Source organism: Bombina bombina, chromosome 2 (assembly GCF_027579735.1).
Source record: "Bombina bombina isolate aBomBom1 chromosome 2, aBomBom1.pri, whole genome shotgun sequence".
Lineage (NCBI taxonomy): Eukaryota > Metazoa > Chordata > Amphibia > Anura > Bombinatoridae > Bombina > Bombina bombina.
Window position 1 is genome coordinate 620,447,797 of NC_069500.1, and position 14,579 is coordinate 620,462,375.

Consider the following 14,579-nt stretch of genomic DNA (forward strand, 5'->3'; position numbering starts at 1 on the left):
TCTGGTTAATTGTGCAAAGCTCACAGTAGCAATAACCAGCCACTTGTAATGGCTGTTTATTTAACGTGCTCCCGTAAAGGAGCAAATTTGCCCCTTTACAGGTGCATGTTAAAATAGTGCTCCACTTGTAATCTAGCCCTATGTATTTAATCCCTCTGCAGGGGCTGTACACAGCAACTAACATTAAAAACATATTGTAACAAATTAAAGAAATTAATTTTTGCAGTAAATTAAGTAAACTATATTCAAATTGAGGATAAAACGTTTTTTAATCAAAATAAATTTGGTATCATCTCCCATATATTTTTAGATTAATCAGATTGGCATCTTTAACTGCTTTCCGAGTTTTTTCATATTTTTTTTTCTCCCCACAGCCCAGTGTATTAATAGCCAGTTACAAGGAGTCCGCTAAAGCAACAACTCAATTTGGAGATTATAAGCAAGCAGAATGGAGGCCGGACAGCAGCATGATCGTGATCGCAGTAAGTAAACGTATTTATCTACCCTTTGTATCCTAAGGTAAAAACCGAGCTTGTCAGATTCACTAAGCTAGACTGTAAAACTTCTCTTCTGTTGTGTGTGTTTTTTTTCTTCTGTCTTTTTATTTAAAAACAGATCAGCAAAATTACCCAAGGGAAGTGAAACTGTGCTAATTCAGTTTGTTTACGTGATAGAAGTAGTTAGCAGCCTTTCTTTATACTGTGCTAAAATTGTGTATCTAATTCTAGTTGTGAGGTTATTTACTAACCATCTTGTTCCAATAAATAGCTACTTACAGTATTTACCATTGTATGTCACTTTCAAGTGCAGGTAATTTTCTGAGCTATTCCTTCATCTGATGTCAAAAGATACCCCAAATTACAGTTCATTTATCAATAAAGTTTTAAGGGGCATGAATTTGATGCATTATAAGGATATTATTAAAGTCAGTTTGATATATATCATCGGTTATTAAGCCTGTGTGAGACTTTTCATTTAAAATCTAGTGCACAAACGCAAAGTAAATAAATAAAACATCAGTAATCGAAAGGGATATGAAACCAAAAAAATTTCTTTTGTGAGTATACAATTTAAAAAAAGTTTCTAATTTATTTCTATTCTAAAATTTTGCTTTGTTCCCATGATATTCTGTTAAGTAGAAATACCTAGGTAGGCACCTGGAGCACCGCATGACAGGAAATAGTGCTGCCATCTAGTGCTCTTGCAAATGGATAACAGTCTTGCAAAACTGCTGCCATATTGTGCTCCAGAAATGGGCCGGCACCTAAGCTTACATTCCTGCTTTTCAACAACAGTTACTAAGAGAGTGAAGAAATATTGATATTAGAAGTAAAATAGAAAGTTGTTTAAAACCACATGCTCTGGGCGACGGCTGGTGGAGGGCAGAGTAACAGGCACACTGACGATGATTTGTTATTTGTGGAGGAAAGGAGAACGCAGACAAGCATGGGTAGGCCAGAGAAGCCTGTGGCATGCCTGAGGAAAACACTGCAGAAGCCGGGCGTGAGATGCCCTTGAAACAGAGCTCTGCAACTTTGAAGAGGCCTGAGAAACTGGGGCCAGGAGGTCTACTCCTCCATAATCTGTCCTATTTGTGAGGTCTCAGAGACAGATTGGAGCCCTTATTCACCAGAAGGGTGTGCATCTGAGTAGGCTCCAGCCTGTATTTCCTAGGATTGGAACCCTGACAAACAAAGAGGGAAGGATTCACTCCAGGGAAGAACCGGAGTGCTGTGAGCTTAGCATTTCCTTCCATAAGGCAGGGAGAGTCCACAACTTAATTCCTTACTGTTGGAAACTACACCAGGAAGAGGCAAAGACACCCCTGCCAAAGGCTTAAATATCCCTCCCACTTCCCCTATCCCTCAGTCATTCTTTGCCTTTCGTCACTATAGGAGGTGGCAGAGAAGTGTCAGAAGATTTGGATAGTCCTGTAATTGGTATGTTCCCTTTGAGAAAGGACTGGAGTTTTAAGTAATCATGTCAACCTCTGAGTATTGATGAAAGTTAGAATCTGGAGATGCAGGGAAAGTTTTATCTGCGAACCCATCCAGACTGTCGCTAACAGCTCCTGAGCAATCAGTGTTGACAAGTTTCACTATTTGCTGCTATACACTCAAGTCCATGTCAGAAGTGCTGCTGCAAGACTGTCACACTTGAGAGGCTGTTCAACAGTATGGATACTGGAGGGTAAGACTTTTTTTTTTTTTTTTTTATATATAGTGTATATACGATTTTTAAAATGCTATACAGGGTCACAGTGTGGCTCCTTTATACCTCGTTAGGATCAAGGGTTAATATCTCCTTCAGGGAGATTATTTGAACAGTTTGGGGATTTATATCTGCTTAATGTGAGAGCTTTTTTAGGCTCATAGACTGTGTGTGTGTTTTTTGGCTTGGTACAAACGGGTTTCACTTTAATTTTTGAAGTGTTGCGCAGCTCATAACAGCTTGGCGCCCTTTTTCATAGCAGGGGAAGTCCTGTCTTACGACCACGTGACCGGGTGGGGTCTCTTTCATGTCCTAAGATCCTGCTGCAGACATCACTCCTGGGGAGCATTTTCACTGTTAGCTGTCTGGGTCTAGGAGGTGGTGAGTGCCCCAGCCATTGGGAGTATTAAGGTGCCGTTTTTTTAAATTAAAGCGTTTTTCTCCTACATTGGTGTATCCGGTCCACGGCTTCATCCTTACTTGTGGGATATTCTCAATCCCTACAGGAAGTGGCAAAGAGAGCACACAGCAGAGCTGTCCATATAGCTTCCCTCAGGCTCCGCTCCCCCAGTCATTCTCTTTGCCGATCTAACTAGTAGCATCTCCACGGGGGTGGTAAAGAGTATGTGGTGTTAGTTGTAGTTTTTTATTTCTTCTATCAAGAGTTTGTTATTTTAAAATATTGCCGGCTTGTACTATTTACTCTGCAGCAGAATGTGATGACGATTTCTGCTGAGAGTAATATGATTTTAGCACCAGTAACTAAAATACATTGCTGTTCTCACACAGGACTGTTGAAACCAGAGAACTTCAGTTGGGGGGAACAGTTTTCAGGCTTAACTGCTTCAGGTATGATCAGTCATTTTTCTAACAAGACCTAGTAATGCTAGAAGACTGTCAGAAATCCCCTCTGGGATAGGTAAGCCATTTTTCTTAGACTCTGTATAAAATTATGGCTTATATTAAGGGCTCTATGCTGGTTGACACTATTGTGGGCTAAATTGATTGCCTTTTGGCATGTTTCGAGTATAAATAAGGTGTTTTTTCAGACTTTGAAACACTTATGGGGTTTAGTATTACGCCTGGCAGTTACTTAGACACCTAATCTAGTCAGAAAGGCCCCTCCACTCTGGAATGTAGAGGGAGGAGGCCTCATTTTCGCGCCTCAATTGCGCAGTTGTTTTTCACTAGGCAGTTCATGCAGCTTCACGTGGGGAGTCCAGAGGCATCAGAAAGGACTTCAAAGAGGCTTATTTCCTACCTAAATAATCCCTAAGGAAGGTAAAGGCCACAGTAGAGACTGTGGCATGGGATTGTAGTGTTTTAACTGGTTAATTTCTGTTATTTGCTCCGGTTTGGGCATTAAGGGGTTAAGTGGTTTGAAAATTTGTGTGCAATCTTCTCAAAGCATTAAGACACTGTGGTGAAAATTTCATTAAAATCGGATGTTTATTTGATGGTTTTCTGATGTTTCAGTAATAAAGTGTGCACTTTTATTATTTAAAGAGACAGTAACGTTTTTGTCAAAAATAATTTTTATTGCATTGAAGTTCTGTCTAAGTCTGTCAAACATGTCTGACCCTTCAGATAGCCTATGTTCTGTATGTTTAAAGGCCAAGGTGGTTCCCCCATTAAATTTATGTGTGAAGTGTGCCATAGCGTCCAAACAGCTTAAGGACCGTACAATCACGCTTAAAGATGTAGCCCAAGATGATTCTTTAGCTGAAGGTAGTGAGGATAGCCCGCTATCCCCTCCTTCTGTGTCAACACCAGCTATGCCCGCGCAAGCAATGCCCAGTACATCTGGCGCTCCAATTGCTATTACTATGCAGCAGTTAGCAGCAGTAATGGATAATTCTCTCGCAGCATTTTTATCCAAACTGCCAGCTTTTCCAAGGAAGCGCGATTGCTCAGTTTTAAATACAGAAAATGAGCAAGCAGACGCAGAGGATAATTTATCTGTAGTGCCCTCACATCAATCTGACTTGGCGGTGAGGGAGGGCTTGTCTGAGGGAGAAATTTCTGACACAGGAAAAATTTCTCAGCAGGCAGAGCCTGATACCATAGCATTTAAATTTAAGCTAGAACACCTCCGCGCCCTACTTAAGGAGGTCCTAGCTACACTTGATGATTGTGACCCCTTGGTCGTCCCAGAAAAATTGTGTAAAATGGATAAATTCTTAGAGGTCCCAGTACACACTGATGCGTTTCCGATACCTAAGAGGGTGGCGGATATAGTGAATAAGGAGTGGGAGAAGCCAGGTGTACCTTTTATTCCCCCTCCTATATTTAAGAAAATGTTCCCCATTGTTGACCCCAGAAGGGACCCGTGGCAGACGGTCCCCAAGGTAGAGGGGGCAGTTTCAAAGCTAGCTAAGCGCACGACTATACCAATAGAAGACAGTTGCGCTTTCAAAGATCCTATGGATAAAAAATTAGAAGGTTTACTTAAGAAAATTTTCTTCTTCAACCAATTTCTTGCATTATTCCTGTAACCACTGCAGCGGCTTTTTGGTTTGAGGAACTAGAAAATTTGCTCCAGAAGGAGACTTCTTATGATGAAGTCATGGACCGAATTCACGCCCTGAAGTTGGCTAATTCTTTCATCACAGATGTCGCTTTGCAGTTAGCTAAATTAGCGGCGAAAAATTCTGGTTTCGCAATAGTGGCGCATAGAGCGCTTTGGCTAAAATCGTGGTCGGCGGATGTGTCGTCCAAAACAAAATTGCTTAATATTCCTTTCAAGGGTAAGACCCTATTCGGGCCAGAGTTGAAAGAGATTATTTCAGACATCACCGGGGGAAAGGGCCATGCCCTTCCATAGGATAGACCTTTCAAAGCTAAAAATAAGTCTTAATTTCTTTCATGCAATTAGCAAGAGTCCATGAGCTAGTGACATATGGGATATACATTCCTACCAGGAGGGGCAAAGTTTCCCAAACCTCAAAATGCCTATAAATACACCCCTCACCACACCCACAAATCAGTTTTACAAACATTGCCTCCTATGGAGGTGGTGAAGTAAGTTTGTGCTAGATTCTACGTTGATATGCGCTCCGCAGCAGGTTGGAGCCCGGTTTTCCTCTCAGCGTGCAGTGAATGTCAGAGGGATGTGAGGAGAGTATTGCCTATTTGAATTCAATGATCTCCTTCTACGGGGTCTATTTCATAGGTTCTCTGTTATCGGTCGTAGAGATTACCTCTCTTACCTCCCTTTTCAGATCGACGATATACTCTTATTTATATACCATTACCTCTGCTGATTTTCGTTTCAGTACTGGTTTGGCTTTCTACAACATGTAGATGAGTGTCCTGGGGTAAGTAAGTCTTATTTTCTGTGACACTCTAAGCTATGGTTGAGCACTTTTTTATAAAGTTCTAAATATATGTATTCAAACATTTATTTGCCTTGACTCAGGATGTTCAACATTCCTTATTTCAGACAGTCCGTTTCATATTTGGGATAATGCATATGAATAAATCAATTTGACTTTTTTTCCCAGTGGGCTGTTAGGCTCGCGGGGGCTGAAAATGCTTCATTTTATTGCGTCATTCTTGGCGCGGACTTTTTTGGCGTAATTTTTTTTTTCTGTTTCCGGCGTCATACGCGTCGCCAAAAGTTGCGTCATTTTTTACGTTCTTTTGCGCCAAAAGTGTCGGCGTTCCGGATGTGGCATCATTTTTGGCGCCAAAAGCATTTAGGCGCCAAATAATGTGGGCGTCATTTTTGGAGCTAAAAAAAATATGGGCGTCACTATTATCTCCACATTATTTAAGTCTCATTATTTATTGCTTCTGGTTGCTAGAAGCTTGTTCACTGGCATTTTTTCCCATTCCTGAAACTGTCATTTAAGGAATTTGATCAATTTTGCTTTATATGTTGTTTTTTCTATTACATATTGCAAGATGTCCCACGTTGAAACTGAGTCAGAAGATACTTCTGGAAAATCGCTGCCTTGTGCTGGAGCTACCAAAGCTAAGTGTATCTGCTGTAAACTTATGGTATCTGTTCCTCCAGCTGTTGTTTGTACTGTTTGTTATGACAAACTTGTTAATGCAGATAATATTTCCTTTAGTACTGTTACATTACCTGTTGCTGTTCCGTCAACATCTAATACTCAGAGTGTTCCTGATAACATAAGAGATTTTGTTTCTAAATCTATTAAGAAGGCTATGTCTGTTATTCCTCCTTCTAGTAAACGTAAAAAGTCTTTTAAAACTTCTCATTTTTCAGATGAATTTTTAAATGAACCTGAATCATTCTGATTCTGATAATGGTTCTTCTGGTTCAGAGGATTCTGTCTCAGAGGTTGATGCTGATAAATCTTCATATTTATTTAAAATGGAATTTATTCGTTCTTTACTTAAAGAAGTCCTAATTGCATTAGAAATTGAGGATTCTGGTCCTCTTGATACTAAATCTAAACGTTTAGATAAGGTTTTTAAATCTCCTGTAGTTATTCCAGAAGTTTTTCCTGTCCCTGGTGCTATTTCTGAAGTAATTTCCAGGGAATGGAATAATTTGGGTAATTCATTTACTCCTTCTAAACGTTTTAAGCAATTATATCCTGTGCCATCTGACAGATTAGAGTTTTGGGACAAAATCCCTAAGGTTGATGGGGCTGTCTCTACTCTTGCTAAGCGTACTACTATTCCTACGGCAGATGGTACTTCCTTTAAGGATCCTTTAGATAGGAAAATTGAATCCTTTCTAAGAAAAGCTTACTTGTGTTCATGTAATCTTCTTAGACCTGCGATATCTTTAGCAGATGTTGCTGCAGCTTCAACTTTTTGGTTAGAAGCTTTAGCGCAACAAGTAACAGATCATAATTCTCATAGCATTATTATTCTTCTTCAACATGCTAATAATTTTATTTGTGATGCCATCTTGTATATCATTAGAGTTGATGTCAGGTATATGTCTCTAGCTATTTTAGCTAGAAGAGCTTTATGGCTTAAAACTTGGAATGCTGATATGTCTTCTAAGTCTACTCTGCTTTCCCTTTATTTCCAGGGTAATAAATTGTTTGGTTCTCAGTTGGATTCTATTATCTCAACTGTTACTGGAGGGAAAGGAACTTTTTTACCACAGGATAAAAAATCTAAAGGTAAATTTAGGTCTAATAATCGTTTTCATTCCTTTCGTCACAACAAGGAACAAAAACCTGATCCTTCATCCTCAGGAGCGGTATCAGTTTGGAAACCATCTCCAGTCTGGAATAAATCCAAGCCTTTTAGAAAATCAAAGCCAGCTCCTAAGTCCACATGAAGGTGCGGCCCTCATTCCAGCTCAGCTGGTAGGGGGCAGATTACGTTTTTTTTCAAAGAAATTTGGATCAATTCCGTTCACAATCTTTGGATTCAGAACATTGTTTCAGAAGGGTACAGAATTGGCTTCAAGATAAGGCCTCCTGCAAAGAGATTGTTTCTTTCCCGTGTCCCAGTAAACCCAGCGAAGGCTCAAGCATTTCTGAAATGTGTTTCAGATCTAGAGTTGGCTGGAGTAATTTTGCCAGTTCCAGTTCTGGAACAGGGACTGGGGTTTTATTCAAATCTCTTCATTGTACCAAAGAAGGAGAATTCCTTCAGACCAGTTCTGGATCTAAAAATATTGAATCGTTATGTAAGGATACCAACATTCAAAATGGTAACTGTAAGGACTATCCTGCCTTTTGTTCAGCAAGGGCATTATATGTCTACAATAGATTTACAGGATGCATATCTGCATATTCCGATTCATCCAGATCACTATCAGTTTCTGAGATTCTCTTTCCTAGACAAGCATTACCAGTTTGTGGCTCTGCCGTTTGGCCTAGCTACAGCTCCAAGAATTTTTACAAAGGTTCTCGGTGCCCTTCTGTCTGTAATCAGAGAACAGGGTATTGTGGTATTTCCTTATTTGGACGATATCTTGGTACTTGCTCAGTCTTCACATTTAGCAGAATCTCATACGAATCGACTTGTGTTGTTTCTTCAACATCATGGTTGGAGGATCAATTTGCCAAAAAGTTCATTGATTCCTCAGACACAGGTAACCTTTTTAGGTTTCCAGATAGATTCAGTGTCCATGACTCTATCTTTGACAGACAAGAGACGTCTAAAATTGATATCAGCTTGTCGAAACCTTCAGTCACAATCATTCCCTTCGGTAGCCTTATGCATGGAAATTCTAGGTCTTATGACTGCTGCATCGGACGCGATCCCCTTTGCTCGTTTTCACATGCGGCCTCTTCAGCTCTGTATGCTGAACCAGTGGTGCAGGGATTACACAAAGATATCTCAATTAATATCTTTAAAACAGATTGTACGACACTCTCTGACGTGGTGGACAGATCACCATCGTTTAGTTCAGGGGGCTTCTTTTGTTCTTCCGACCTGGACTGTAATTTCAACAGATGCAAGTCTTACAGGTTGGGGAGCTGTGTGGGGGTCTCTGACAGCACAAGGGGTTTGGGAATCTCAGGAGGTGAGATTACTGATCAATATTTTGGTGCTCTGTGCAATTTTCAGAGCTCTTCAGTCATGGCCTCTTCTAAAGAGAGAATCGTTAATTTGTTTTCAGACAGACAATGTCACAACTGTGGCATACATCAATCATCAAGGAGGGACTCACAGTCCTCTGGCTATGAAAGAAGTATCTCGAATTCTGGTTTGGGCGGAATCCAGCTCCTGTCTAGTTTCTGCGGTTCATATTCCAGGTATAGACAATTGGGAAGCGGATTATCTCAGTCGCCAAACGTTACATCCGGGCGAATGGTCTCTTCACCCAGAGGTATTTCTTCAGATTGTTCAAATGTGGGGACTTCAAGAAATAGATTTGATGGCCTCTCATCTAAACAAGAAACTTCCCAGGTATCTGTCCAGATCCAGGGATCCTCAAGCGGTAGCAGTGGATGCATTGTCACTTCCTTGGAAGTATCATCCTGCCTATATCTTTCCGCCTCTAGTTCTTCTTCCAAGAGTAATCTCCAAGATTCTGAATGAATGCTAGTTTGTTCTGCTGGTAGCTCCAGCATGGCCTCACAGGTTTTGGTATGCGGATCTTGTCCGGATGGCCTCTTGCCAACCGTGGACTCTTCCGTTAAGGCCAGACCTTCTGTCGCAAGGTCTTTTTTTCCATCAGGATCTCAAATCCTTAAATTTAAAGGTATGGAGATTGAACGCTTAATTCTTAGTCAAAGAGGTTTCTCTGACTCTGTGATTAATACTATATTACAGGCTCGTAAATCTGTATCTAGGGAGATATATTATAGAGTCTGGAAGACTTATATTTCTTGGTGTCTTTCTCATCATTTTTCCTGGCATTCTTTCAGAATTCCGAGAATTTTACAGTTTCTTCAGGATGGTTTGGATAAAGGTTTGCCTGCAAGTTCCTTGAAAGGACAAATCTCTGCTCTTTCTGTTCTTTTTCACAGAAAGATTGCTAATCTTCCTGATATTCATTGTTTTGTACAAGCTTTGGTTCGTATAAAACCTGTCATTAAGTCAATTTCTCCTCCTTGGAGTTTGAATTTGGTTCTGAGGGCTCTTCAAGCTCCTCCGTTTGAACCTATGCATTCATTGGACATTAAATTACATTCTTAGAAAGTTTTGTTCCTTTTGGCTATCTCTTCTGCCAGAAGAGTTTCTGAATTATCTGCTCTTTCTTGTGAGTCTCCTTTTCTGATTTTTCACCAGGATAAGGCGGTGTTGCGAACTTCTTTTAAATTTTTACCTAAGGTTGTAAATTCCAACAACATTAGTAGAGAAATTGTGGTTCCTTCATTATGTCCTAATCCTAAGAATTCTAAGGAGAAATCATTGCATTCTTTGGATGTAGTTAGAGCTTTGAAATATTATGTTGAAGCTACTAAGAATTTCCGAAAGACTTCTAGTCTATTTGTTATCTTTTCCGGTTCTAGGAAAGGTCAGAAGGCCTCTGCCATTTCTTTGGCATCTTGGTTGAAATCTTTAATTCATCATGCTTATGTCGAGTCGGGTAAAACTCCGCCTCAAAGGATTTCAGCTCATTCTACTAGGTCAGTTTCTACTTCCTGGGCGTTTAGGAATGAAGCTTCGGTTGATCAGATTTGCAAAGCAGCAACTTGGTCTTCTTTGCATACTTTTACTAAATTCTACCATTTTGATGTGTTTTCTTCTTCTGAAGCTGTCTTTGGTAGAAAAGTACTTCAGGCAGCTGTTTCAGTTTGAATCTTCTGCTTATATTTTCAGTTTTTTTCTTTATAAGATTTAAACTTTATTTTTGGGTGTGGATTTTTTTCAGCGGAATTGGCTGTCTTTATTTTATCCCTCCCTCTCTAGTGACTCTTGCGTGGAAGATCCACATCTTGGGTAGTCATTATCCCATACGTCACTAGCTCATGGACTCTTGCTAATTACATGAAAGAAAACATAATTTATGTAAGAACTTACCTGATAAATTCATTTCTTTCATATTAGCAAGAGTCCATGAGGCCCACCCTTTTTGTGGTGGTTACGATTTTTTTGTATAAAGCACAATTATTCCAATTCCTTATATTTATGCTTCGCACTTTTTTCTTATCACCCCACTTCTTGGCTATTCGTTAAACTGATTTGTGGGTGTGGTGAGGGGTGTATTTATAGGCATTTTGAGGTTTGGGAAACTTTGCCCCTCCTGGTAGGAATGTATATCCCATACGTCACTAGCTCATGGACTCTTGCTAATATGAAAGAAATGAATTTATCAGGTAAGTTCTTACATAAATTATGTTTTCTCTTGTTAAGTGTATCCAGTCCACGGATCATCCATTACTTGTGGGATATTCTCCTTCCCAACAGGAAGTTGCAAGAGGATCACCTACAGCAGAGCTGCTATATAGCTCCTCCCCTCACTGCCATATCCAGTCATTTTCTTGCAACTCTCAACTAAGATGGAGGTCGTAAGAGGACTGTGGTGTTTTATACTTAGTTTATTTCTTCAATCAAAAGTTTGTTATTTTTAAATGGTACCGGAGTGTACTGTTTATCTCGGGCAGTATTTAGAAGAAGAATCTGCCTGCGTTTTCTATGATCTTAGCAGAAGTAACTAAGATCCTTTGCTGTTCTCGCATATTCTGAGGAGTGAGGTAACTTCAGAGGGGGAATAGTGTGCAGGTTTTTCTGTAATAAGGTATGTGCAGTTAAAATATTTTTCTAGGGATGGAATTTGCTAGAAAATGCTGCTGATACCGAAGTAATGTAAGTAAAGCCTTAAATGCAGTGATAGCGACTGGTATCAGGCTTATTAATAGAGATACATACTCTTATAAAAGTGTATTTTAAAACGTTTGCTGGCATGTTTAATCGTTTTTTACATATGTTTGGTTGCCTAGAAACAGTTCCCTGAGGCTTCCCACTGTTGTAATATGAGTGGGAGGGGCCTATTTTAGCGTTTTTTTTGCACAGCCTCCTATATTTAGAAAAATGTTTCCAATAGACGCCACTATACGGGACTTATGGCAGACGGTCCCTAAGGTGGAGGGAGCAGTTTCTACTTTAGCAAAGCGTACCACTATCCCGGTTGAGGACAGTTGTGCTTTTTCAGATCCAATGGATAAAAAATTGGAGGGTTACCTTAAGAAAATGTTTATTCAACAAGGTTTTATTTTACAGCCCCTTGCATGCATTGCGCCTGTCACTGCTGCGGCGGCATTCTGGTTTGAGGCCCTGGAAGAGGCCATCCAGATAGCTCCATTGAATGAAATTATTGACAAGCTTAGAACGCTTAAGCTAGCTAACTCATTTGTTTCTGATGCCATTGTTCATTTGACTAAACTAACGGCTAAGAATTCCGGATTCGCCATCCAGGCGCGTAGGGCGCTATGGCTTAAATCCTGGCCAGCTGACGTGACTTCAAAGTCTAAATTACTCAACATTCCTTTCAACGGGCAGACCTTATTCGGGCCTGGCTTGAAGGAAATTATTGCTGACATTACTGGAGGCAAGGGTCATACCCTTCCTCAGGACAGGGCCAAATCAAAGGCCAAACAGTCTAATTTCTCCTACATTGGTGTGTCCGGTCCACGGCTTCATGCTTACTTGTGGGATATTCTCTTCCCCTACAGGAAATGGCAAAGAGAGCACACAGCAAGAGCTGTCCATATAGCCCCCCCCTCTGGCTCCGCCCCCCAGTCATTCTCTTTGCCGCTCTGAACAAGTAGCATCTCCACGGGGATGGTAAAGAGTATGTGGTGTTAGTTGTAGTTTTATTTCTTCTATCAAGAGTTTATTTTAAAATAGTGCCGGTTTGTACTATTTACTCTACAACAGAAAGTGATGAAGAGTTCTGTTAAAAGAGGAGTATGATTTTAGCACCAGTAACTAAAATCTATTGCTGTTCCCACGCAGGACTGTTGAAACCAGAGAACTTCAGTTGGGGGGAACAGTTTGCAGACTTTTCTGCTCCAGGTATGACCAGTCTCTTTTCTATCAAGACATAGTAATGCTAGAAGACTGTCAGTTTTCCCTCATGGGATCGGTAAGCCATTTTCTTAGACTCATAACAGAATTAAGGCTTATAAAATGGGCTCTATGCTGGTTGACACTATTGTGGGCTTAATTGATTGGTTTATATCATATTTATATGACATTTGGAGTGTTTTGTGATTTGGAAACACTTTTGGGAACGTTTTTATTATGCCTGGCAGTTGTTTAGACGCCTAATCTAGTCAGGAAGGCCCCTTCACTCTGGTATGCAGAGGGAGGAGGCCTCATTTTCGCGCCTCAGTTGCGCAGTTACTTCTAGAGGCAGTGCATGCAGCTTCATGTGAGAGGGTCCTGTGGCTGAAATACTGACTCAGGAAGGCTTATTTCTGTGGTGAATAACCCATAAGGAAGGTAAAAGCCGCAGCAAAGTCTGTGGCAGGGACTGTAGTGTGTTTAAATCATTAAATTGAACAATTAGCTCCGGTTTGCTCATTTAAGGGTTTAGAGACTTGAAATTTGGTGTGCAATACGGGGTGTAAATTTTGTAAAGATCGGATATTTCCTTCATAGTTTTTCAAACATTCAGAAATAAAGCGTGCTCTTTTTATTATTTAAAGAGACAGTAACGGTTTTGTTTAAAAACATTTTTATTGCATTAATAGCCTGCCAAAATTTGTCTAACATGTCTGTACCTTCAGATAGCATATGTTCTGTGTGTATGGAGGCCAAGGTGGTTCCCCCTTTAAATGTATGTGCAAATTGTGCCATGGCATCCAAACAAAGTAAGGACAGTACTGTCACATTTAATAAGGTTTCCCAAGATGATTCTTCAAATGAAGGTAGTGGGGATAGCTCATCATCCTCTCCTTCTGTGTCAACACCAGTTTTGCCCGCGCAGGCGATACCTAGTACATCTAGCGCGCCAATGCTTGTTACTATGCAGCAATCCAAACTGCGAGCATTTCCCAGAAAGCGTGATTGCTCAGTTTTAAATACAGAGGATGAGCAAGGTGGCGCTGACGATAATTTATCTGTTATACCCTCACATCAATCTTAATTGGCAGTGCGGGAGGGTCTGTCTGAGGGAGAAATTTCTGATTCAGGAAAAGTTTCTCAGCAGGCAGAACCTGATATTGTGGCATTTAAATTTAAGTTAGAACATCTCCGCGCCCTGCTTAAGGAGGTGCTAACTACTCTTGATGATTGTGACTCTTTGGTGATTCCAGAGAAGTTGTGCAAAATGGACAAATTCTTAGAGATCCCTGTGCACGCTGATGCCTTTCCGATACCCAAGAGGGTGGCGGACATAGTGACTAAGGAGTGGGAGAAGCCAGGTATACCTTTTGTTCCACCTCCTATATTTAAGAAAATGTTCCCCATTGTCGACCCCAGAAGGGACGCATGGCAAACGGTTCCTAAGGTTGAGGGGGCAGTTTCAACGTTAGCCAAGCGCACAACTATTCCTATTGAGGACAGTTGCGCTTTCAAAGATCCTATGGATAAAAAATTGGAAGGATTGCTTAAAAAGATATTTGTTCAGCAAAGTTTCCTTCTTCAACCAATTTCGTGCATTATTCCTGTCACCACGGCAGCGTCTTTTTGGTTCGAAGAACTAGAAAATTCGCTCCAAAAGGAGACTCCATATGATGAAGTCATGGACAGAATTCACGCACTAAAGTTGGCTAATTCCTTTATTTTGGATGCCGCTTTTCAATTGGCTAAATTAGCAGCGAAAAAATTCAGGTTTTGCAATTGTGGCGCGCAGAGCGCTTTGGCTAAAATCTTAGTCGGCGGATGTGTCGTCCAAAACAAAATTGCTTAATATTCCTTTCAAAGGTAAGACCCTTTTCGGGCCAGAATTGAAGGAGATTATTTCAGACATCACTGGGGGAAAGGGCCATGCCCTCCCACAGGATAGGCCTTTCAAGGCTAAGAACAAATCT

The 14,579-nt window shown here is 40.6% G+C and overlaps 1 protein-coding gene across 2 annotated transcripts in view; it reads left to right on the plus strand.

Moving 5' to 3' along the window:
- The window catches only part of RIC1 (RIC1 homolog, RAB6A GEF complex partner 1), a 514,431-nt gene that overhangs the window by 97,698 nt on the left and 402,154 nt on the right, over positions 1-14,579 (plus strand). For both annotated transcript variants that reach the window (XM_053702556.1, XM_053702557.1), the window contains exon 2: positions 375-482. In XM_053702556.1, coding sequence (XP_053558531.1) covers positions 375-482 — 108 coding nt within the window. The remainder of the gene's footprint in view (positions 1-374; positions 483-14,579) is intronic.